Source organism: Alosa sapidissima, chromosome 11 (assembly GCF_018492685.1).
Source record: "Alosa sapidissima isolate fAloSap1 chromosome 11, fAloSap1.pri, whole genome shotgun sequence".
NCBI classification, from domain to species: Eukaryota; Metazoa; Chordata; class Actinopteri; order Clupeiformes; family Clupeidae; genus Alosa; species Alosa sapidissima.
Window position 1 is genome coordinate 18,679,733 of NC_055967.1, and position 25,356 is coordinate 18,705,088.

Consider the following 25,356-nt stretch of genomic DNA (forward strand, 5'->3'; position numbering starts at 1 on the left):
TCACTATGAGACTTATTCCCCAGATGGTACCGACCAACCCCTCTGGCTCAAAAACTAAGCAGTAAACAAACGTATAGAAGCCAAGTATATCCAATCTTTCTAGAATCTAATACTGTCATGAAAGCTCACCATGTATTTTTGCATTTCCCCTAATTAGCATGCTTGTGAAAAAACAATAGATCTGATTGACTCTCCAGTGTACACCTCACATCCCAGGCATTTCCCTAAAGCCCAAAATAAGCCAATAGTGTCCAACCAAATAATTTGACTACTAGTCAAAGTAAAGGAGATACCAACTTACCAGCAGTAAGAGCCGAACTGTAGTTGCCCATTGCAAGAAGGAAGCAAAGGGGTGATACTGAATGGAAGAGAAATAAACTGTCCTAGAAACAGTGTGAACTCTGCTTTCACAGGAGAGGAACAATAGAAATAGAGAGAATAGAAGATAAAGCCACAGTAAACATTTCACATTTTCAGGAATATTTCTCATTCTCATTGTCTCGAGTGGTGGATCACAAAGTTAACCCTTTCAGACAAAATCAACCTGGGTTGAACCCTAGTCGAAGCATATGAAAGGGATATTAGTGGCACATGAATGTCAAGAAACTCGTACTGTATGTGAGGAACTAAAGATTGTATGTCCACTCTGGTAGTTAACAGAGTTGATACAGTATAAAGACATCAGCTTTGCCTTGCTGTGGAATAGCCTCGTTCACACAATCTCATTGTACAAACATTCCACACCATGTAGTAACATAACTATTGGCGGCAACCCTACACCAGCCAGCCTGACTCCTGTGCACTGCCAGTGCCAGGGCATATGCATTGTCATGTCTAAGTTTAGCAGCAATGATTCATTGTGTGTCGCACTCACTAGTCCAAGAGTGCAGCCCATCCAGTGAATTCTGTGTCTTTTGACACCATGTGAAGAGACAACCTGGCTGAGAGAGAGGGTTGATGGTCTACATGGAATTCACTTCATTGCACATCATTTTTTTTTTGAGAAAACAAAGGGATAGTTTTTGTGTGGTACCTTACCTGTTATTGACTCTCTGACATTGAGGGACTCATGATGAATATATAAATTCCCATGTAGTTCTGTTTGATCTATCCTGTTGCCCACTGTGACTAGGCCTAACACTTACAAAGTCAGCAAACCCCCCTGTCTGGGAAATTCTCTGACTAAACCATTCATGTAACTTCCGTTTCTATAGACACATGACAACTGTCTCTCTCTGTGTCGTTGTCTGTCTGAAGCCAAGTGCCAGTGACATTTCTCTCAGTACCCCCCTCCCATAGTGGCATTTCCTTTTAAGGGACCACTCCTGCAACCAATCAAACATGAGAAGGGCACCTGTCTTCAATAGCTTGAGCAGAATGCTGTATGTGATAATACGAGGTGATAATAGCACCCTCCAATGAGACGACTCAAACAGCAAAGGTTGCTGTAGGGTTGGTTTCAGTCACCATCCTTATTCTAACATTCCACTGCCTCACATTACATTGAACAGCCTTTGGTTTGTAAGACTGTCAAAGGATACTTTTGTAACAGAAACAATTCAGTAGGCAAACAGAACAGCCTGATCTAGGCCAGTCTCCATAATCTTGGCTGAAGATGTGTATTTTTTCATTTGAAAACAGAAAGGGTAGCCATGTAATAGGCAATAAACATACCACATAGGCTAGCCCACACTGTATAAAAGTGCGTGTAGTGTGAATTAATAGCATAATAAGGAAATGCAACAAGAAAAGGTTTAGCATCTGACACAAATCCAATGTAAATGTGTCTGCATGTCTCAAAAACAAGAGAGTTGTCGCGGTCCTGGAAACACCTTTTAACGGCATAGCGTGTGAGTTAATTTTCAAAAAATGTCGACGCGTGATGTGTGTCTGGTTAAATGGCTCAAAACACAGCAGTCGACCTTGTCTCCTGTCGGAAACTCGGAACCACATTCAAAACTTCCGTGCTTCGGCGCCACCTAGCCAATGAGCGCTCACCCCTTATGCCCTGCAGCGCTTGCATTGGCCAGGTTGAGTGATAACCGTACACTGGGATTGGTCGCTGACATGCAGCGCGATGTTTGAATTGGTTCATTCAAACAGCGGTCGCCTCGGGTAGGAAGGTGCGCACAGTGGAGCTTTTTGTTTTTCAGATAGCTTAGGCTTTCATTAGATTCAGCAAGTGTGATTTAGTCTTGAAGTAAAAACTTAACTTAAATGAGAAAATAACTACATTGGATAATTATACGCTAGTAGTTGTTTTTAACTAGGCTAACTTTGGCTCCTGAAGTGAAGATTGGACGCACTAAGTTACCGAAAACTCGTTTTGGGTTGTGTTGAGCTGTTACAAAAAGGTAAGGAACACATTTTCTGGGTAGCTCATACCTAACGTTAGCAATATTTCCGTAAATAACTCTGAAGCGACAATCGATGGTTGATTTATTTATATATTTCATGAATGGAGATATTGTCGATATATTGTCTAACGTTAGGTCTTTTGAGGACTTCGATATGCTTAAGGTTAACGTTAACGTTAGCTGCTAAAGTTAAGCAGTGATGGCTAGCACAATGTTATCGATAGCTAGCATTACACAAGGAAACCAAACGTGACATGCAAAGTATCGTGGTAATACTAGAATTAGCAGTTAATACCGAGTGATTTAAGCCCAAATTAGATTAACGTTATATCTTTATATAAATAGTACTATTTTCTCTTTACCGATTGTTTGCCTGTTATCTTTGCCAGTCATTTATAACGTTAACGATAAAGTTAACATTATGTTAAGGCTGCACTCAATTTGCAGAGATGGATTTTGCACATAGTGGAGTTGAAGCTAGGAACTGCTAAATAGTGATCTTCCTGATAGAGACGGGAGATCTCTAGCAGACGAAGGGAGGTAGTGATAAATCAGTCACAAACAAACCCCATTTATAGAGTGGAATTTTGATAACCGAACGGCAACAATATTGACCCCATGCGCCTCGCATGGCCATTTTCTGTCATACTTCAGTGACAGGTTAACTTGGATGAGGAGCATTGACATGGTCTGCAAATCTGACCGTAGGCCATCCGATAAGAATTACTTTACGTTACACGTTTTTGCTTTTAGTTTCTTCTTGTCAACGGCAAGAAACTCAAACTTTAGATAATTTGAAAATTACCTGGCTAACAGGTTTCACAGTTAGTCGTGTTGACATAATGTAATTGGGTGTGGTCCTTCTGTCTACTACTTAATAATGACAGGTTTGTTGATTGACCCCTACACTTGTGATTTGGCTCTGCCCGAGCCTGTTCAACTCTTTATTCAACACATTATCTTGTACTATACAAGGTGTGTCCCATACGCACCTTAATAGTTGATACTTGACTATTGATACTGTATACTATGCTTCCTCCAGGTAGCGAATATGACGTCAACTCTCTTGTCCCCATGCGGATTGCTGTCAGACGAGGACGAATGTGGAGCGGTGCTCGAGTCCACTGCAGCAGACCTCGGAAGTCTGCTACGTCCTCAGCCCCCGCTACCCGAAATTTCCCTCATTGCTCCCACCATAGAACCCTGCACGCCCGCAAGACAGGTAAGTTTAACTGGTACCACTGCCCTGCATCTCATATCTACTCAGTGTGACCATACAAGATAAGGGAGAGGGAGGTATTTGTACCTGTTGTCTAAGCTGTGAGATGGTATAACAACTGAATGTTTGTTTACTGGAACAAAATGACACACACTTGATGTGTGGTTACCATGCTCTGGTCTCTCCTCCCTCCTCTACCTCCCTCCCCTCCTCCTCCTCTACCTCCTTCTACCACCTTCTCCTCCTACCACACTTTGATTAGTACCTACAATGTAGGCACTCCTGTCCTCTGTTACTACTGTAGTATTGACCGATGCAGTGGCAATTCACAGCTAAGGTCTCCTGCACTGTAGTTTAAATGTTATTCTATTGGAGTCACTTTGGATAAAGGGGTCTGCCAAATTAATACATGTAAATGAGATGAGGCCTTATGGCTGTAGGTGGATTTTAAATATATATATATTTTTCTTTTAGTAGGTAAATGACTGCCTTTAATGAATTCTCTCTTGCCCAGTCACCCTAGGCTATCCTGTTATTTATTGGTCTGTTTAGTTTGAGACATTACCAGTTTGTCACATAGCTTGCAGTCATGCCTTCACAATGAAGGCCACTGTCAGACAATACATCACTCTGAACTTTCTCCTGGAGGCCATGCTGCTTTAGCCAAACTGTTTGCTTACTCTTTTTTTTTTTTTTTCACACATCGTTGTTTATGTACTTTCATTCATGTGGTGTTGCATTCGCACAGACAAAACAAGGGCCCTATTATGTCCTAGTTCTGGCTTTTGGACTGTTAAAAAAGACTCTGTGTGTGTTTGAGTCTGTGTGTCTTTACAGATTTTGGTACTCATCAATTCCACGTGTATTAACATCACTTTAGAACATACATGTCTGCAGCATATACCAATTGACAGTTTTATAACTAGCATTTAAAGATAAAGCAAGAGGACCAATAATCAGCACATACAAATCGTAAGTACGTTGGACCAGAATTTTTAATGTTAAGTGAGCAGATAGATAGACCCGAATTATAATGCCCTCTGCTCTGCCTGCTCTGTCTCAGGGACAAGGGGCAACGATTAAACACTCTTCATTGTTCTTTTGTCCCCCCCCCTTATCACAATTCACCTTTTTACAAAAGTAGCACTACAGAAACGTGCAACACTGCTTGCTCCGCGGCACAGCCGGTTCATTGATAAACTGATGTATAGGTCGGTCAGACCTAATTTACCCATTTACTGTCCCCTCCTTTCTGTGTTCAGGAGGTAAAGGAGTCGTTCGAGCCCAACTTCTCCCGACCCTGTTGAAGTGTCCTTGAGCAAGACACTTAACCCCAGTGCTCCCGATGAGCAGGTTGGCGCCTTGCATGGCTGCCTCCGCCATTGGTGTGTGAATGGGTGGATGTGAGGCATGATAATGTAAAGCACTTTGGGTGCTTGTAGGAGCTGAAAAAAGCACTATATAAATGCAGTCCATTACCATTTGTGCTGCGCAGGGTAAGGCTGCGGTGGAGCGGAAGGGGAGTGCAGACGAGGGCTCGGAGAAGCTGAAGGTGTTCCTGCGCATCAGACCCCTCACCCAGGCAGAAAAGGACCGAGGAGAGGAGCAGGTGAGACACCAGAGGGCAGCGCCTGTGTGCTGCTGCTGAATGGCAGGGCATGGAGTTTTATTTTATGTACAGAAGGGACTCGCTCGCGCACTCTTTGTGCTCCAAAGTAAATGTGTGTAATTTTCGTTTCAGCACCAGAAACCTTATTTAGGTGCTATCCTGAAGAAGGTGTTGGATGCCAAAACATGAACTAGAATACATGAGTGTGTGTGCGAGTTCCCTCTGTTCATAAGCAGCACCACACTTTGGTGTGCATGCACAAGCAGTTTGGGTATTTTCTCAAAAGAAGTGTTTGGATATACTGTATGCACTTAAGTCCATATTCATGCCAGGCACTGGGGACAATTGTTCTGAATCCTGGAATACCTCTTGTTTCCGTAAGACTGTCAATGACACCTGTGGACGGATGCTAACAATGTTTCTCACTGAAAAACAGTTTCCCTACAGTGACAATAAAGTACCTAACTAACTTTAAGACATTAACTGCCACGACATTAACTGCTACCGATGCCGTGTATATGAATGGTGGTGGTATGTTCATGATATCTCCTAAGAGGGTCAGCAGGGCAATGCTGATTCTGTGTTCTGCTGTCTTTTCGGCTGGCCACTGTTTCAGGGGTGTGTGAGCATGCAGGGGGACGAGACTCTATTGCTGAAAGCGCCCAAAGACTCCCACAACATGAGAAATGCTGAGAGGGGAGTCACGCAGAGCATGCACAAGTTCAGCTTCACTCAGGTATCATGCTATTACACACACATAGACACAGATAGAATCAATCTGGTTGGCTGGTGAGTGACCATGAATGTGCCTGTGCTGCTCTGCAGATCTGTGGATCAGAGACGGGTCAGCAAGAGTTCTACGACCGCACCATGAGAGAGATGGTCCGGGACGTGCTGCAGGGCGAGAACCGGCTTCTGTACACCTACGGAGTCACCAACTCGGGCAAAACATACACCATACAAGGTCAGTGGCTGTCCCTAAAACTACATATCCCATCAAAGAATATCCCATTAGGAGAGAGACGGACAAAAAAATGTCATAGGAAAGTAAAACAAACCATCAGTTACCTCAGTGAGATATTGTTCCAGCCAGTTAATAAAATATCTTTTAATATAGACGACTATCAGCAAGTAGATATGTCTGACTTTTCCCAAGCTTTTGAGAGTACTGCCCCACCATGATACTTTTTTCACTGCATGCTGTATATTATTGCACTGTTGTGTGGTTTACATATGATTTACGTGTCACCTTCCATGTGCAGGTTTGGGCTCGGAGGCTGGCCTGTTGCCGCGGGCATTGGTGTCGGTGTTCCTGAAGCTGTCGGGTCGGCTCTATCCGGCCATGGACCTGAAACCTGTCTTGTGCCAGGAGGTGCGCAGACTGGACACCAATGAGGTCAAAGTGGAGAGCATCCGCAAAGCCGCGCTTCTGAATGAGGTGAGGGAAGAGGGGGAGTGTCGGAGGGCTGGGGTCACACAAGATTAAACCACACCAAACTATTTATGCTGTAACAGCCGGGCAACACCGGGAGCGCAACTGAAGCGATCTGTTCACGGAGCGTAACAATTGTTTTAGAAGATTTTTTGAATGTGAGCCTGGTGTAGCCAGCCTGGTTCCATTGACTAGAGGGAGCAGGGCTCTACTGTGCGCCCATTTCACTCGCACATGCGAGTAAAAATGATGCCGTGCTAGTGCAAAAAAATATTTAGGCGCACTGGTGCGAATGACTTCTAACCATGTCAATCTTTGTCTACAAAATACACCGCAACATCGAGAAACATTACTGGTGCAAACCATAGAACCTTTTAGCCCAGTTGACGTATTAGCTGCAATATGCAAAATATAGCTGTAGCGAACCGGCACAAAAGTAGCCTCCCGTAATACTCCCATTTTATTCAAAGGTAGAACGCTACTGACAACTCCAGGCTTCCACGCATGCTTGTTTGTTTACACCGAATACAAGCTGAAGTGCAAAACGAAAGTAGGCCTAACGTTTGCCTACTGCCCCTACCAATGCAGATATTTCAAATAAAAACTAAAAGTATAAAACATATATCCTTGATTAGCCTATGTTGGGTTTTTTGGAAGAGAAAATGGACTGTTTTAGTAGTAGTATTAGGCAGTATGCAGTCAGATAGGTCACCATGGGCATATTTGGTTTAGCTATAGATGGATTCACAAATAAATAAATTAGCCTACATTTGGCAGGATACTTGATATACAGGCTAAATGCAAATATGGCAATGTATTATATTATTTTACATTAACAAAATGTAGGAAAATAGAACAGACTGAAAATAAAGTAGGCACTGATCTTTAAAATCCTGTTTCCTGTAGCCTAAGAATGTCATTCTTAATATTCGCAATTGGTGCACTGACATGTTTAACTGTTAGCTGCAGTATAATGTTAGATTATGTGTAAGTTAAGTACAGAACTGACTGCGACCAAATTTTTGTCTGTGCTCCTAAATTTTTTAACTTGGGCGCACAAGTGCTCCTGAAAAAAAATGTTAGTGTAGAGCCCTGGGGAGGTATGATGATTCAGTTGAACATGGTGTAGGCCCTCTTTAATGGTCATTCCTATCAGTTACCCCAATGTTTTAGCAGATAGCAGATTACAGTCCTGTCAAATGTAATTTATGGTGGCAAAGGATCCAAAGATTTAGTAGCCAGTAGTTTTTAAAAAGTTTGGATTTAAATTCAGGAGGTGTGTGAGTTTGAAGTCGGTCTGAGTTCGCCTGCCCTAGTGTTTAACGTGTGTGTTTGTGTGACAGGATGACTGCTCGACATCTCGTCTACGTAAAGACGCCAGCATGAGCTACGACAGTGGCATCGGAGGCCTCTCCACCACCAGCCATATCGCCACCCAGCTGGAGGGTAAGAAAGCATTTGGGGGGGAGGGCATTAAGACAAGAACGGGTTGAGGCCCCGTCAACACGGTGACGCTTTTTGGGTTAAACGCACCGGTTTTGCTTCGTCTTGGCCGATCGTCCAAACGAATCCTGTAAACGCACTGCCCGAAACTGCACTTTTTTGAAACCTGGTCCCAGGGTGGAAAAATCTGAAACCGTAGCCCTTGTGAGTTCGTTTGGACAGCGAAACCGCATACTCGCGTATTGATGATGTCATCGCCACACCTCAGCTGCCCTGGACTTGACACTTATAGTATTGCCTAACAATACTAGTTTTCATACATGACATTACCTACGATTACACTCCGTAAGATAAATATCACAACTGGTGCTGCGCAGCGCCAAGCTTATGATTTGGTGGACTGAACACTGTTTTTCCCAGTGTTTTTTTGATGCATTCTAGCTATTGTCAGTGACACGAGAGAATTAGTCAGGAGTTATTAGGGAAGTGCGGTGTAAGTTTAAATTAATTTGTGCGTAGTGCTAGCCTAGAAATCTAGACGTGCCCCTAGTTGCTGCCAGGGCTAGTCTAGCAACTCTCCGTTGGCTTGTGAGCTCCAGAAATCGAAACTTAATCAGGTCATTGAAATCGTGTATAGAGTCGTTTGGTGGGCTTAACATAATGATTGATGGCAGAGTTGCAACGGTTTGGCTTGAATTCCCTGCTACTAGAAAACAAATATCCTATTGCGTCCTATTGCGTGCAGAGGGAATTTGAAAGGCAACTGATTATCCCGCCCCTCGGACTGAGCACTGCGAACGGTGAGTGCCCAGACCCTACATTTTAATGTGGGTCTGGCTCGCCAGGCTAGCGTAGTGCCGGTGTCATTCATTTATTTTACATGTCTTACAACATAAATAAATGCATTCATAGTCTAGTGAAGTCAGATATTAGCATACAAAGATGCTTAGAACTCATGTTAACTCTATGGTAGATGCGCACTAAATGCGAATGCGCAATTTGATGCAGGCAAACGTATCGATTGTTACTAACGAAGGTATTATAGCAATATTATAAATGTGGCGACGGAATAGCCTAAACTTGGGTAGGCCTAGCGTTTAGTAGCCTATCCACTTGCGGTGATAGCCAAAACTAATGTGAATCGCGGACTATCCTACAACCAAAGAAAGTAAAGGAGATTATTTGTACCTGCGTTAGTCAAATAAAGGACAGGACTGCACCCTACACAAACCGTAAAAATGAAGTTTATTAGTTTTACAGTTAACAGTTCACTATAAGTCCACACAAACAATTTTGGTTTCCTTGCACTAGCCATTTTCGTCGTAGTAGCCTACTCTGTCAGTTTGTATAGCCTACAGCGCGCAAGCTTTGGTCAATTTCTGTAACAAACAGTGGCATCTATAGGCCTGGGATATGAAGTGTCGTGTTGAGATGGATCCGTTTGGACGCAAATATTCTTGATACGGTTCCAGGGAAGATGGAGGAAAAAAAAGTTCGGTTTGGTACGTGTGGACTAGGCCTGAGTTTGTCTAAATGGGGGGGGGGGGTTGTTGAGCTGGTTGAGTTCGCCTAAATGTGGATTCCCTGATACAGGATTTGATTACTGTACAAGATCATATTTAAAGGAACCATATGTAAGAAATGTATTTCAATTAATCATACATTGGCCCTGATATGTCACTAGACATTAAGGAATCATGTTCATTTCAAATACTTATATCACTGACAACAGTAGTCCGGCCAGGATATTGTCATTTAAAAAGTGAAGTTGCAGCCCTCAACTGATGTTGTGTTTTGTGATGTTGTGTTGTGTTTTGGCCTGATGCGCCACCCTCCACCTATCCACTAATCACAAAGTCAGTAGTGGTTTGGCATCCGGGTTGGCAACCTCGATTCAGGGGGGAGGGGGAGGGGATACACCTCTCTACAGTAATTTGAAAGTGATTGCCGTACCAATTTTGGCCAGAATCTTACATAGGGTTCCTTTAACCTTGTGGAAATCTGGGCCTAGTTTGCCATAAACACTGATTAAGCCCAGCCCTACACAAAATGAAAGCTTAAATGGAAATCTTCAGTGAAAAAAAAAAAACTTTTAGTCCAGGATTAGGCTGATTTGGGTTAGGGTCTTTTGCCGGAACCATGACTGATTTGCATGCCAAGACAGCAGAAGCACCATTTTTAAAAATCTCTGTGAAAATAATTCAGCTTCTGTTTAAATTTGCTTAACATAAAAACTGCATGGGAAGGCTGCAGACTGATAACTGTCATGCAACAAATGCCTTCTGGACAGATGAGAAGAAATGTTATTAACAATACTGATTCTTTTTTTAAATGCTTTCTGATACCATGAACTAGTTTGTCAATACACCTCAGTAGTTAGTAACTAAATGGCAATGCTGTCTGTTTCATTACTCTATGGTATTGTAATCATTGGGCTACTAATGTGTATTAAGTCATCTCAGAGTTCCTACTGTGTGTGAACGCAAAAACAAAAGAAAAACCCTAGGAACTGTGTAGTTCTAGGGGTAGCCTCTCCAGTTAGTAGTGGTCAGTGGAGGGGTCTTGCTTCGACCTGAAGGGACTTGATAATGACCAGCGTTCTATACATTATTCCTCTTATTATACAGCTACTTGCCGAAACGAAAAAATAAACTCCACATGATGTGTCTAGTTTACATTTATTTGTTACCGTTTGGTCGTGGCTTTTGCTGAGAAACAAATAGTTTGCAACACAGAACTTGAACTTGAATAAAACATTCTTTAGAGCAATGCTGATCAACCATCTGCTTTCACTTTTGAATGAAGTTCCATTGCAAGAAGTGACCGGACTACTTGCGGAGTGATATGAAAGACGTGAATCAGAAGCACAAAACCCGTTGCCATTGACAGCGGTCATTATATGTTTCAGCAGTCATTACATGGTGCATATTTGACCGCAGAATGTTGGGAAATCCCTTTCAAGTCAATGGAGCGTTCTAGTACCCTTATGGACCCTTTCAACAATAAAAACAAAAACAATGCTTGAACGTTCTATTTGGGCCCCAAACTACTTCCTCTTCCCAGGGATTATATAAATATATATAATGAATTGATCATCATTAGCATCATAACCACACTGCGCTAATTTGTAAAAAACTGTTGCATTCAAGTTAATTCTGCAAACCTACCACCACAAATAGAATTCAATTATGTGGGAAACACTGTATTGTTCTCTGTGTAATGTCTTTATCCTGTGCATGGTTGTTAATGTAATGTTTTGGTGTGTGTGTGTGCGCGTGTTGCTGGCAGATTCGGACAGCGTGTGTCTGGACGCTGATGGACTAGGCTTGAGCCGCGGGGAGGAGCTGGAGGAAGGGATGCAGATCTCTGTGTGGGTTTCCTTTTACGAGATCTACAACGAGTTCATCTACGACCTCCTCGACACCCCACCCTCAATGTACCACCGCAAGAGAGCCACGCTCCGCCTCAGTGACGACAAGCATGGCAACCCCTACGTGAAGGGTAAACACGCATACCATAAACAAATATTCAAGACATATCACAGTGTACAGATTCTTCCCACATGAAGCACAAAAACTGAAACCAACCAAACTGGCACCACATAGAAAGCAGAGTAACAACACAGCACATACCACTTTATAAGTGCTTCTCTCTCTGTCTGTCTGTCTGTCTGTCTGTCTGCGTATAGATCTCACTTGGATTCAGGTGCAAAGTGCAGATGAGGCCTGGAAGGTTCTGAAGGCTGGACGACGGAACCAGAGTTTTGCCAGCACACACCTGAACCACAACTCTAGCCGCAGGTACACACACATCCCTCAATAAGAACTCCATTTGTTGTGTGTACACACACACACTTTTCAACCACAACTCACTGCTGCTGCAACTACACATCAACTTACCTAAATGAATGATTTCAGCTGGAAACTCACAAACACATGCAGACAGCTAAGTAATCCTCTGAATTTTGCCCTCAGCCACAGCATCTTCACCATTCGCCTGCTGCACATCCAACCCGACTCTGACTTCAAACAGGGAACACGTATCAGCGAGTAAGTACACACACACACACACCTTTTGTTCTCTTGTAATAACACCTACCACACTTTGGGGCAGCCATGGCCCACTAGTTAGCACTCTGGACTTGTAACCGGAGGGTTGCCGGTTCGAGCCCCGACCAGTGGGCTGCGGCTGAAGTGCCCTTGAGCAAGGCACCTAACCCCTTACTGCTCCCCGAGCGCCGCCATTGTAGCAGGCAGCTCACTGCGCCGGGATTAGTGTGTGCTTCACCTCACTGTGTGTACACTGTGTGCTGTTTGTGTTTCACTAATTCACCGATTGGGTTAAATGCAGAGACCAAATTTCCCTCACGGGATCAAAAAAAGTATATATACTTATACTACCAGTGTTTCCCACAGAATTGGATTCAATTTGTGGCGGTAGCTGACTTGGACAATGGGGGGGGGGGGGGTGTATACTGTAGGTCTAATTGAGTGCCGGTCACTGCTGATGTGTGGATGCAATTCATAACGTTTTCTACATAGTTAAAATACATTTTCGTACTTCTCCTTGGGACAAGTACTTTTGAATTTTGGAAAACACTTTTCCATTTACATCGGGATTTTGCAAACATTCAGAGTCAATAAAATGAGCCCTTCAACGAAATTGACAAGCAGCTGTAAGTAGGCGAAGCATGCTAAATTCGACATCCAAAAAGTATTCTAACGTTAGCTTTGAGATGCTGCTTGATTGCATAAATGTTTTCATGTCTTCAGTGCTTCGTTTTAGATCCTCTACTACTAGTACCATTCACAGATGCAGCGGTAAATCCTAGCTAAGGTTTCCTCTAGCTCAGATGCAGCGGTAAATCCTAGCTAAGGTCTCCTCTAGCTCAGATGCAGAGGTAAATCCTAGCTAAGGTCTCCTCTAGCTCAGATGCAGCGGTAAATCCTAGCTAAGGTCTCCTCTAGCTCAGATGCAGAGGTAAATCCTAGCTAAGCGGATTTAATAGCAATTTAGCCAGACAGTCTTCTATGCAATGCTTCTATGTGGCAACAACAATCCTTCAACAATCGTGAATATTTTGTTAAATGCACATGCAGAGGAGGGGCAGGGGGATACGAGAGAGAGCGGGGCGGGACAAGGAAAGGCTGCCTGCGTAAAAAGCGCAGCTCAATGGCAATGCAAGGATTTGATCTTATATTTAATTTAAATTAAATTAAACATAGAATATTTATGTGTGGCGGCCGATTTTTATTTTGTGGTGCCCCGCCACAGATTAGTCAATGTATGGGAAACACTGCATACATTCACACATACACATTTTTGTATTTCATGTATGTATGTATCTATTCCTTGTGTAAATTGCTGTTAGTCAGTATTCTAATCTTGCGTATGCTTCCACCTCTCTTTTGTGTGTGTGTGTGTGTGGTCAGTCTGTCTATGTGTGACTTGGCTGGTTCAGAGCGCTGTAAGGACCAGAAGAATGGAGACAGAATGAAGGAGGCCAATAACATCAACACCTCCCTACACACACTGGGCCGCTGTATGACGGCACTCAGATACAATCAGAACAACAGGTACACACACACAATTATATATACACACACACACAGACCATTTCACACACATAAACCTGCACAAACAGCTGTACTGTCAAACAAGACCCAGTCTCTCTTCTCTCCTATGTAGGTCTCGAGCCCCTCAGGTGGTTCCGTTCCGTGACAGCAAGCTGACGCGCGTGCTGCAGAACTTCTTCACGGGTCTGGGCCGCTCCATCATGGTGGTCAACATCAACCCTTGTGCTTCCACCTACGACGAGACACTGCAGGCTCTCAAGTTCTCCGCCATTGCAACACAGGTACTGCCCCGGTCTGTTTCTCTCAGTCCATACGCACTGCTGTCAGATACAACCAATAGACACTCTATATATATATATATATATATATATATATATATATATATATATATACACACACACACACACACAGTCACACATAGTGCAGTAGTTTCCTACACACATCCTGCAGACTGCATTACAGCTCTCTGAAAGAAGTGGAATTATGGAAGCATGAATACACACTCATTAACATACTCTCATATGGAGTTCCTCTACCTGGAAGAGCAGCTTGGATTGTGTACATTTGTGTGTGTGTGTGTGTGTGTAGCTGGTCCATGGCCCCTCCACTAAGACACGTGTGGCGTACATCCTGTCACTGCTGCGTGAGCAGCAAGATGGAGGAGCTGCCAATGAGAGCAGCCTGCTGGAGGATGATGACAGTGACAACGAAGGAGACATCACCATGTTGGACTCCGACGTAAGTCTGTCTGTGTGTGTTTGTGTTCACCATGATTGTTTCAGGTGTAAGCTTGTGGATCTAAGTATTTTAGTTCGAATAAGACAATTGAAGCAGAGGTCTGTTAGTGCAAATGTGTATGTGTTATCATGTGTCTAGGCAGTGCTGCAGGCGAGAGACATGCTCAAATGTTTTCATGTCTTCAGTGCTTCGTTTTATATCCTCTACTCACCATTCACAGATGCAGCGGTAAATCCTAGCTAAGGTCTCCTCTAGCTCAGATGCAGCGGTAAATCCTAGCTAAGGTCTCCTCTAGCTCAGATGCAGCGGTAAATCCTAGCTAAGGTCTCCTCTAGCTCAGATGCAGCGGTAAATCCTAGCTAAGGTCTCCTCTAGCTCAGATGCAGAGGTAAATCCTAGCTAAGGTCTCCTCTAGCTCAGATGCAGCGGTAAATCCTAGCTAAGGTCTCCTCTAGCTCAGATGCAGAGGTAAATCCTAGCTAAGGTCTCCTCTAGCTCAGATGCAGAGGTAAATCCTAGCTAAGGTCTCCTCTAGCTCAGATGCAGCGGTAAATCCTAGCTAAGGTCTCCTCTAGCTCAGATGCAGAGGTAAATCCTAGCTAAGGTCTCCTCTAGCTCAGATGCAGAGGTAAATCCTAGCTAAGGTCTCCTCTAGCTCAGATGCAGCGGTAAATCCTAGCTAAGGTCTCCTCTGCATTGTTGCTTAAATGTTCATATATTCTATTGTTGTAGCTTAAATGTTATTCTATTGCTAAGTCGCTTTGGCTAAATGCGTCTGCGAAATGAACACATAAATGATGAGCCTACTAATGCACGTTTGTGTGTGGGTATAGACATTACCTCCGGTTCTAAAGGTGAAGATGACCGACGCTTTGGATAAAAGTGTCTATTAAATATCACTCACAGCGGCAGATTCGGGATGCTTCTGCTGCTTCACCACATCCCTATTTACGCAAGGTTAACTTTGTGTCTGTGTAGGCCTTGCTGCAGGCTATAGAGGTGCTGAAGCGTGAAGTCCTGCGTCAGCGTCAGGAGAAGGCAGAGCTGGAGGCGAGCGTGAGGGAGGAGGTGTGTGCGGAGATGATGGAGGTCATATCACGCATGCAGAGTGATTTCAGGTATACATACACACACACACATATTGTATACAATTCTTAAGATACTCACACATGTAAAAGAGACTGAGGGTTTTTTATTTCCAGGCACGTGTCTGAGTTCTGGTATCTGAGAGGAATCCATTCTGTTCCTATCCAGTAAATTGGTGCATTGTGAAGTATGTGCTAAAGATGTGTTTTTGTGTGCATTTGTGTCTTCAGTGAAACGTTAGAAACTGAACAGACCATGATTGAGGAGCGCTATGAGAAGAAGATCGGCAACCTCCACACCAGCCTCAAGAAATACTACAGCCAGGAGATCGAGGTACAGCTCTGTCTGTGTGTGTGTGTGTGTGTGTGTGTGTGTGTGTGTGTGTGGTGTTTGTTTGTGTGATTCCTGTCCTGTTGCAGTGAAATCAGTGCAGTGGGCCAAACCCTCTTGAACCCCCGCCCCAGGTGGAGGGTGGCGCATCAGGCCAAAACACAACATCAACATCAGTTGAGGGCTGCAACTTCACTTTTTAAATGACAATATCCTGGCCGGACTACTGATGTTCATTTCAAATCACTGACATGATTTCTTAATGTCTACTGACATAATCAGGGCCATTTTATGATTAATTGAAATACATTTCTTACATATGGTTCCTTTTAAAGGAACACGCCACCCAAAGTCAGTAGTAATATATGTTCTTACCTTAACTTTCACGAGTTGAGTCATACCTCTCCCGTGTCGGTATGTGCACTCAAACGCTCTGGCACGCACACGAATGTGTTAGCATGTTGCTATGCTAGCGGGCTCAAACGTAGCCATAGAGGGAGGAACATAGCAGTAATCAAACACATCCACGTTTTCCCTATTTAAATACAGTTGCACGAGTAGTTGCTAAAAATGTGTAAGGTCACACAACATGAAATGTGGCGATTTTCCAAGCGAACAGGAGAACTACAATGTGTGGTGCGATAGCACTTGGGAGTACTTCAACGTTAGCGTAGTAATATTAATTAACACCTAATTGTAGATCCTATCCACCACAGAGTTTAGAATCCATGCTTGATTGACCCCTCAGCCTCCCCCTCCCCTCTGAGCGAAAGAGGCACACACACTAGAGATGCGCGGATGGCTATTATTTTTGGTGAATGCAGTAATCTTATCTGCTAGGTGAGGTAGGTGCTTGTCTTTGCCTTGTAACTGGAGATTTAACTCATTGAGCTTTCCAAATATATCGCTGATAGGCCAGCTTCATCAAGAAATGTTCATTAGTGAACGTGCTTGTAGATTCGTATTCGCTCTTCCTCCAAGAAGAGGCAACACTGAGCTCAAACACACGCGACAGCACTTTACCTCGGGACAGCACTTTACCTCGGGAAAGCCACCTCGCCTCGCTGTGAAACAGTAGGCGACAGCTGGGTGGTCAGCTCTTATCTCCTCACAAAGGGCTGGGTCTTGATGAAATTCATCACTCGCACAACCTTGTTCAAAATCTCATTCAGGTCGGGACTAAGCTGCTTTGACACGAGCGCTTCCCTATGAATAACACAGTGCGTCCATTGCACACCGGGTGCTGCCTAGGCTACAGATGTTTACACACACACACACACATTCACCTCCGTAAATAGAACCAACTTGACGTTGACTTCAACCTGTGCTAGGAAGCGAAATTATTTGCAATGGCTGACTTAATAGACAATGACTATAACGACTGGCTTGTAGCAGACCCAGAACCATATTTGTTTGAACCCGAATACACAGAGGAGGAACTAGCTTTTATGGATCGTGAAAGGCAGGAAAGATGAGTGAGATGGTGAGGGAACACGGGCGAAGAGCCTGGCGGAGAGCCTTTGCTGTCGAGAATGGGATAGTGTTGCCATCAGTAGCGGGGTCATAGATCTAGAACAGTGTTTCCCAAACTTTTTTTCTGGGGACCCACTTTTTAAAAATGACAGACCATCGCGACCCATTCACTTCAGAGCAAACAATCAACAATCATCCACCAATATTGTTTTATTGTTTTAGGCCACAGGTTCTCAAACTTTTCTATGCCCCCTACAGTGCCATATCTGGATACGTAATAGCGCCTACTAGGTCTGGCCTACTACCACTACTATTACAGGGATTGGTGATGCACTGACTCTTCAGTTTCCCACAATTCTGCAATCTCAATTACACATGAAACAATGTTAAATACTTTCAAGGCTGTAACAAATTTTGTACAAACACACAACCTCAGCCTTTTCTCATCCTGCTGGAAAAGTTGGAAATGACTACCGAAAAGATACGCCTGTCACCACGGTATGTTGTGACAGGCTATGTTGTAAGAATGGAACAAGAGGCTTTTGCGCAATAGCCAAAAGATAATGTGCCTTTATTGTAGGCTAGCCTAGTAGAGTTCACAAGGTGGAAAACGAGAGGAAATAATAGCATTTAAATTGTAGCCTAATATAATGTGCTGTAGTGTGTTTTAAATCCGAAATATTAAGGAATGTGAGGAGGTTGCTATTAACTTTAAAAGAGTGCATCTACAATTGAAAATATCTACAGCCTATGACGCAAATTGAATAGCCATGTCCGGTATACGGATGTCTGCTTTAGTTGACTAGATTTTAATCGGTCAAGCTGAAGAGATGGTGTCCGTTAATGTTTGTGCAAAAAGGCTGATTCATGTCCCTTGCATTTTGCAACTGCGAGGTCCATGGCAGGCGCCCCACAGAAATGTTTCATTTTGTGAGTGAGATGTCCACGCTGTCCCCTCTGACACGTTCGCCCCCCAGTTTCAGAGCTATTCTAAATGCAAAATTGCACATAGGGCCGTGACTAGTTAACAAACTAGATCCTAATAGAAAACTGTTAGCTTTCCTGGCTAAATGGTATAAGTTTGGCCTATTACACAACATAAATTGTGCTGGCGACCCAAATAAAATCTCCTGCGACCCACCTGTGGGTCGCTACCCATTCTTTGGGAACCAATGATCTATAAGACCCTGGCTGTGCCATAGATAGATAGATATACTTTATTGATCCCTGAAAGTGATGCGTTTGCAGCAATGATGTGGTGTAATCCTCCGGTGAGAAATGCTGAGAGCAAACCCTTCACAATGCATGTTATAACCATGATTTTTCACAATCTGTTAATTGTTAATTAATATTACTACGCTAACGTTGAAGTACTCCCAAGTGCTATTGCGCCACACATTGTAGTTCTCCTGTTTATTCGCTTGGAAAATCGCCACGTTTCATGTTGTGTGACCTTACACATTTTTATCAACTACTCGTGCAACTGTATTTAAGTAGGGAAAACGTGGATGTGTTTGATTACTGCTATGTTCCTCTATGGCTACGTCTGAGCCCGCTAGCATAGCAACATGCTAACACATTCGTGCCTGCATGAATTCCTTGGTGGATTTTGAACGGTGCTTAGGATCATTGTCCTGCTGAAAGATCCAACCCCGGCATAGCTTCAATTTTGTGACTGACTCTTGAACATTCTTGTCAAGAATCTCCTGATACTGTAAGGAATTCATGTGGCCCTCAACTTTAACAAGTTTTCCAGTACCTGTGCTAGCCACACAGCCCCATAACATGATGGATCCTCCACCAAACTTTACAGTGGGCAACAAGTTTTTTTCATGGAATGCAGTGTGTTTTTTCCGCCATGCATACCTGTTTGTGTTATGACCAAATAACTCAATCTTGGTCTCATCTAACCACAGTATTTTGTTCCAAAATGCTTCTGGCTTGTCCAGATGTGCTTTTGCGTACCTCATGCGACTCTTCTTGTGACGAACACTCAGGAAAGGCTTTTTGCGCATCACCCTTCCAATTAGCTCTTCCTGGTGCAAAGTACGCTGGATTGTGGAACGGTGAACAACTACACCATCAGCAGCCAGATGTTGTTGTAGTTCTCTGGAGGTGGTCTGTGGCTTCTCTGTGACTATTTTAACCATCCTTCACCTGTGCCTTTCCCCTATTTTTGTCGGCCTACCACATCTTTCCTTCACACGGACTGTTCCTGTGGCCTTCCATTTCACAACTACATTTCTGACTGTGGAGACAGACAGTCTAAACCTAATTTTTGTACCCTTCTCCTAATTCATAATGTTGGATTACCTTAGCTTTCAGGTCAGTGGAGAGTTGTTTTGAGGTCCCCATGTTGCCACTCTCTAAGAAAGAACCTAGGACAAGCACAGCCAGCTATTACCTATGTTAAATAGCCTTTTTCATGATTAGTTCCACCTGTCTTTGTAATTGAAGGTCTAACGAGCTAATCAAAGCCGTTTTGTGCTGCAACCTGTCAGCTATAAATCCGTACAGGTCTTGAAATGAATGCTATTAAAAGGGCGCCCAAACTTTTGCACATCCCATTTTTTGCATTTTATTTTATTATAATAAAACTATGTAATGCTACTCTAAGAATTTTGGTCTGGAAAACACTCAAACGTCTACATCTTTGTAGGAAAACAAATCGTGTTGCTGTGATATTCTATTATAAAGGAAGAGCAAATTGTCATGAAATCTCAGAGGGGTGCCCAAACTTTTGCATACGACTGTATATTACTACTGACTTTGGGTGGCGTGTTCCTTTAAGTTTTATAGGGTTGTGTTTTTTTTTTTGCAATTTGATTATAAAATCAAAATAAGAATATTCCTTTACGGCCTGTGTGTGTATATTGGGCTTCGCTGCCATGCGTAATACTGACTATATATTCATGCCCCCGTCTCTGTCTGTTCCCTCAGGAGCGGGACGAGCAGATCCGTGAACTCACCGCCGCCCTGGACAAGAGATCCTCCAGGCCTGGGAGCACAGCGGTGGTGGCGGCGGCGCCCATCTTCCCGCCGCTGGTGGCGGACGAGGAGGCGAGCGTGCGGCGGTCCCAGCGCCTGGCAGCAAACAGAGACACGCACACACACGTGGAGCTGGAGCAATGCAGGCTGGAGCTGGATCAGTGCAGGGCGGAGCTGGACCTCTGCAGGACAGAGCTCAGGCTCAAGACCCTCGGTAAGGGGATGGGGGCAGTTAATTAATTAAGTAACTATTTAACTAATTCATTAACTAATTTTCTAAAACTGATTGTTCCGGTCCTTGATTGTGATTGGCTGAATCGTGTTCGATGCCGTTGTATAATGAGCACAAGCTCACACCTGGACCGCATTTCATTCTATATTACTACTTAAGACCCTCGGTAAGGGGATTGGGGCAATTAAAGCGGCAGTTGGCAATATTTTTTTGATCATATTCACTGAAACCAACACTATGCTCCGATAGAACAACATAAATCAGCCGGTTTTAGAAAAAAAACCTGCACCTCTACCTCCACCTAGAGCCTGTTATTTGTTTTGTGAAAATCCACAGCTCCCGGTTCTTCTGGTCCAATCAGAGCAGGGCTGTGTGAGATCTGACTGTCAGTCGCAGTCTGGTAGAGGTCTGCACTAGGGTCCGACGCAAAAGAGTGTGACGCGGGACAACTTTTGAAAGCTCTTTGCGGGAGCGGGCGGGATGAGAGAGGTGCGTTCGCGAGTACGGGACAAACCGATGATTCACTGCACTCCCGCAAATTAAATATGTGCGTAAAATTAAATATAGAAATGATTAAGGTACTGTTCATAACTATAGTTCAGCTGGATGTTCTGTTAGGCAGCATTAAAAAACGGGGTTTAAGCATAACTGACGGATAGCAGGCCTATAGCCTATATTGTCGTTTACGTGGTTTCAATTTGTTCCTGCTGCTCATTGTCAAAAATCGAAAGCATGACAGAGGAAGAGGGCACCAGACTAGGCCTACTTCAGTTGTTAGCCTACATTCAGAACCAAGAAACTGACATCTGGAGTTTTTCTCAGGTGTGTGTGTGCTCCTTTCGTGAGACAGAAAGAAAAACTGAATAGGCTATCCCTCCTGCATGCGGGCTTTAGCGGGCGGGAGCGGGACATCATGTTACAGATGCAGGCGGGAGCGGGACTAAAAATGACACATTAATGCGGGCAGGAGCGGGACAGAATATTGCGGGTGGGTCGCAGGAGATTTTATTTGGGTCACCAGCACAATTTATGTTGTGTAATAGGCCAAACTTATACCATTTAGCCAGGAAAGCTAACAGTTTTCTATTAGGATCTAGTTTGTTAACTACAGTCACGGCCCTATGTGCAATTTTGCATTTAGAATAGCTCTGAAACTGAGGGGCGAACACGTCACAGAGGGGACAACATGGACATCTCACTCACAAAATCAGTCCCGCGCAGACCTCTACAGTCTGGTGCGCACTGACGAGCACAAACTCGATGAGAGGGTGCTCGTGGTAGTGGGGGAAGGGCATGAGAGTTTTGCCAAAATTTTGGCTAAGTCCCCTAAATCTGTCAGACTTGCCAACTGCAGTTTTAATTAATGAATTAACTATTTAACTAATTGATTAACTAATTTTCTAAAACGAATAGTTCCAGTCCTTGATTGTGATTGGCTGAATGACGTTTGATGCCGTTGTATAATGAGCACAAGCTCACACCTGGACTGCATTTCGCTCTATATTACTGTGCTACCACAACTTGATACAAAAGTTACATTTGCCACATCTCGAAGTTGCTTGGTAACCTTGATAACCAAATTTTGATAGAGAAAATATATTTCTTGGCGGAAGAAGGTGGAAGAAGATGGTTACATTTCTCGTTGCTGTGCCTTTACTTTATGAAACTTTGCCGGGTATTTATAGTAAGTTTTAGAAAAGCAATAAGCCACCCGAGTCCGAAGGTTACACTGATTATTCAACAGCTAAGGGGGGTTTTAGGCACTCCGCTAGCGTGTCGTGCCTAACAATGCTCCTTAGCTGTTGTGTAACCAGTGTAACCTACAGCCCCTCGTGGCCTATTGCTTAAACAATATGGGAGGATGCACATCAAAACGTTCATATTTCGGCTTGATAAGTCAGCCATTCCTCTCTTCTATGCTGAAGCAATATGTTAATTGGCTAGAATAGTGTACGGTGCTGTGACTTTTTTTTACAACTTTAGAACTGGTTGAAACCCCTGTGGGGCAATTCGCTAAATTTGCCAAAAATTGTCCTGGATTACAAAAGGGATGTTACCTCTTAGCTAGATAAGATTAAAGCGTGTAGACAAGCTAATTGAGGGAGTTGATAAAGAGGACTGCAGATTGCACCGAAAGGAATCACTTTAAAATGTTTAATGGTTTTTGTTAACAGGCAAGAATGTTGTAAGAGCCATGATCTGACCTCTCTGGCTGTTTCTTTCTGCCTCTAGAACTCCAGCGTGCCCATGTGCAGAACCCAACACCTGGCAACAGTACCACCGCCTCCACAGCAGACCGGAAACTGGAGGAGGGGCAGAAGGTGCGTGCGTGCGTGTGTGTGTGATGCATAGCCGAATTTGGAGTTTGGATGCTTTTTTGTATGCTCAAGATGAGGGATGGGATTGTTGTATGTGTTTGAATGAGCTGGTGGACAGCTTGAATGCTTTTGTGCCCGTTTATGTATGCAAAAGTTGGATGTTTGCATACACGGCAAACTTGGAGTTTTGATGAAAGAAAAATTAACATCTGTGTATGCGTGTGTGTGTAGAACCTGCGTCAGCTGCGTGACGACCTGCAGAAGTTGGTGGCAGAGCTTCAGTCTGGAGAGCGGGCATGCTGCAGAAACACAGACGGAGAGAGACTCCGACAGGCACTAAGCAGCGCAGATGAGAAACTCAATAAACAGGTACACACCATTACGCATAGCTGGATATATTTTGCAAAACAGTGCTGATGACAAATGGTTCTACAAAATGAAAAGCCTTAATTTTGCCAAGTTTGTGACATACATACACCCATGAATCTAGTGCCCAGCTGCACAGGCAGGCACAGTAGTAGTGTGTTTCCTATGTGCGTGTGTGTGTGTGTGTGCGTGTGTGTGTTGCTGGCCCTATGAAAAGCATTCCCTCACCACTGCTCCTTTTTTTTCCTGCTGGGGTTCTCTGTCTCTCCCCCCCTCCATCTTTCTACTGTAACTTACAGTTGCTAATGGGGATTATTAAGCACTGATAGAGCTGGGGAACACACACACACACACACACACACACAGCAACTTGACCCTCACATTCCTGCGGTGTGGTGTGTGTATATAATTTATCCTCCTCTCTCCCCTTCACTATCCTTTGGGCTCAACTTTAACTCTCTCTCTTCCTCCCCCTCTCAATCCTTCTTTCCCTCCCTCGCTTCTCGTTCACTCAACCCTTTTCACCACTCTGTCAATCACTGTTCCTTCTAACACTGTGTGCTTCCCTACTATGCACTCTTTCTTTCTTCTCTCTCTCTTTCCCTCCATTTTTACCTCAGGATCAGATGTTGGTGGAGCTCCACACAAGTCTGCAGCTGGTGAAGGCAGAGCTGAGGAGGAAGGCGGAGTGTATGCCGCCACCTGCCCCTCCCACTCCCGGCTCGTCCTGTAAAAAGCGTGGCTGTGCCGCCGCCGCCGCTGCCATGGCGATGGAGAATGTGGCCCCACCTGAGAAGCGTCCGTTCTTCCGCTCCCTTTTCCCATCGCGCACGCCCGTCACGCGCCACAGAGCGGACGCCGTGGACAACAACGCCACGCCCTACGCCCGCGTGCTGCGCTCTCGCCAGCCGTCCCCACCGCCCAGCCCCTCCCCCATGCGCCGGGGAATGAAGTACTGAGAAGACGACAATAAAGTTGTTATTTTTGTACAAAGAAATGCAAAACCTAAGTTGCAGCAGTGGTCCAGGGCAACAGGGCCTACTCTGTCTGTACAAGTCTGGTCATTTAGTGCCATATCAAGCTTGTGTGTGTTATTATTTAAACATTTAGGGACAATTTCCCCTGCATGGATTAAGCCTGCTCCTAGACTAAAAGCTGTTTCGCAGTAGAAATCTCTATTGAAGCTATGTGTTAGTCTAGGGCCAGGCTTAATCCATGTACGGGAGACCAACCCTCACTTCTCATTAACCTTGAGCTTTAAATCACAGTGAAGCAGTGCTCGATGTTGGCTTTCTTGGGAGATTAATGTCGATGTAGTGTTAATAGGACACTGTTAAGGACGGCACAGGTTGTGGAGATGCTTTTACATGTTTGATCAAGCTGATTAGTGCCGAGTGCCCTTCCTGTCTGTCATTAAGGGCCTATTATGTACTATGCACTAGCCTTGGATCTGTAGTATACACACAGAAATGTTATGTAATCTTTGAAATACCGGGTGACTATTTTAAAGTGTGTTTATTTCTTTTATGTCAAGGTAATCGGTTTTAGCGTAGTCTTTAGTCTTGTGTAGAATTTGACGGCCTAGATCTGCCAAAAAAAGTGATGCGGTGTTTGTTTGGTTTCCCAAGATTGATACTGCTACATACTGTGTGTGTGTGAGCTGGATGTGTGTGTCTTAAGTGGTAAATTCTATCACTGTTTGTCAACCACAAGCACTGAGGACCAATGAGTCAGCAGTATTATTATCACAGAATTGAACTAAGATTTCAGGGCAAATCTGACGCCTTCCCCCCCCAACTATTCTGCATGTTAGTGGAAAGGCACTGGTTATGCATCTACTTGGTATGCACATACCTGTATGAGTGGGTGGATGGATGCATATTCATGAAGTCTCCTTTGCACATAAAGTATTCTACTACTACCGAGGGTCATTGTTCATGTAAATAATTGTATTTCTACACTGTTATATAAACAAAACATATTTTTTAAAGGTGGCTATATGTCCCATACTCTAACAGAGTTTAGTTTGAAGCAGCACCTAACAACCACGACAGTTTTCTGTCTATTCTATTCTTGTTTATGCATGTGCTTTCCTGTTTATGTGTCAAATCTTTCCTGTCTGTAAAATCTGTTTCACATTAAGAATTAAAGCCATTCTGTGGTCATTCAGAGACTGTTTTTCACTTCAC

The 25,356-nt window shown here is 43.9% G+C and overlaps 2 protein-coding genes across 6 annotated transcripts in view; one reads left to right on the plus strand and one right to left on the minus strand.

Annotated features, from left to right (window-relative positions):
- The window catches only part of si:dkey-71d15.2 (SH3 domain-containing kinase-binding protein 1), a 75,830-nt gene extending 74,570 nt beyond the window's left edge, over window positions 1–1,260 (minus strand). The window contains exons 1-3 of one of the 4 annotated variants that reach the window (XM_042110633.1): window positions 1,039–1,260; window positions 875–937; window positions 302–358 (exon numbers count right to left, since the gene is read on the minus strand). In XM_042110633.1, the coding sequence (XP_041966567.1) occupies window positions 302–332 (31 nt within the window). In that variant the 5' untranslated portion in view covers window positions 333–358; window positions 875–937; window positions 1,039–1,260. Of the gene's footprint in view, window positions 1–301; window positions 402–874; window positions 942–1,038 lie in introns of all 4 variants that reach the window. The other 3 variants (XM_042110631.1, XM_042110632.1, XM_042110630.1) reach the window with 3 other exon arrangements.
- Window positions 1,261–2,081: 821 nt separating this feature from the next.
- Window positions 2,082–25,336, plus strand: kif20a (kinesin family member 20A). Of its 2 annotated transcripts, none has more exons than XM_042110624.1 (19): window positions 2,082–2,354; window positions 3,400–3,579; window positions 5,072–5,185; window positions 5,802–5,921; window positions 6,011–6,149; window positions 6,448–6,623; window positions 7,961–8,063; window positions 11,349–11,561; window positions 11,749–11,860; window positions 12,035–12,109; window positions 13,493–13,636; window positions 13,749–13,917; window positions 14,225–14,374; window positions 15,353–15,492; window positions 15,691–15,793; window positions 20,204–20,465; window positions 22,716–22,804; window positions 23,033–23,170; window positions 23,788–25,336. In XM_042110624.1, the coding sequence occupies exons 2-19, from the start codon at window positions 3,409–3,411 to the stop codon at window positions 24,124–24,126; spliced, it is 2,757 nt and encodes a 918-aa protein (XP_041966558.1). In that variant the 5' UTR covers window positions 2,082–2,354; window positions 3,400–3,408; the 3' UTR covers window positions 24,127–25,336. The 2 variants fall into 2 exon arrangements, with proteins under 2 accessions (XP_041966558.1, XP_041966559.1); XM_042110625.1 differs by lacking the exon at window positions 23,788–25,336 and adding an exon at window positions 23,467–23,564.
- The last annotated feature ends 20 nt before the right edge of the window (window positions 25,337–25,356 follow it).

Excerpts from the sequence above, each read along its gene's own strand:
- kif20a (XM_042110624.1), top strand. The coding sequence starts at position 3,409 with ATGACGTCAACTCTCTTGTCCCCATGCGGATTGCTGTCAGACGAGGAC. Across the intron at positions 12,110-13,492 it reads CAGGGAACACGTATCAGCGA|TCTGTCTATGTGTGACTTGG; the intron begins GTAAGTACACAC and ends GTGTGTGGTCAG. Across the intron at positions 23,171-23,787 it reads ATGAGAAACTCAATAAACAG|GATCAGATGTTGGTGGAGCT; the intron begins GTACACACCATT and ends TTTTTACCTCAG.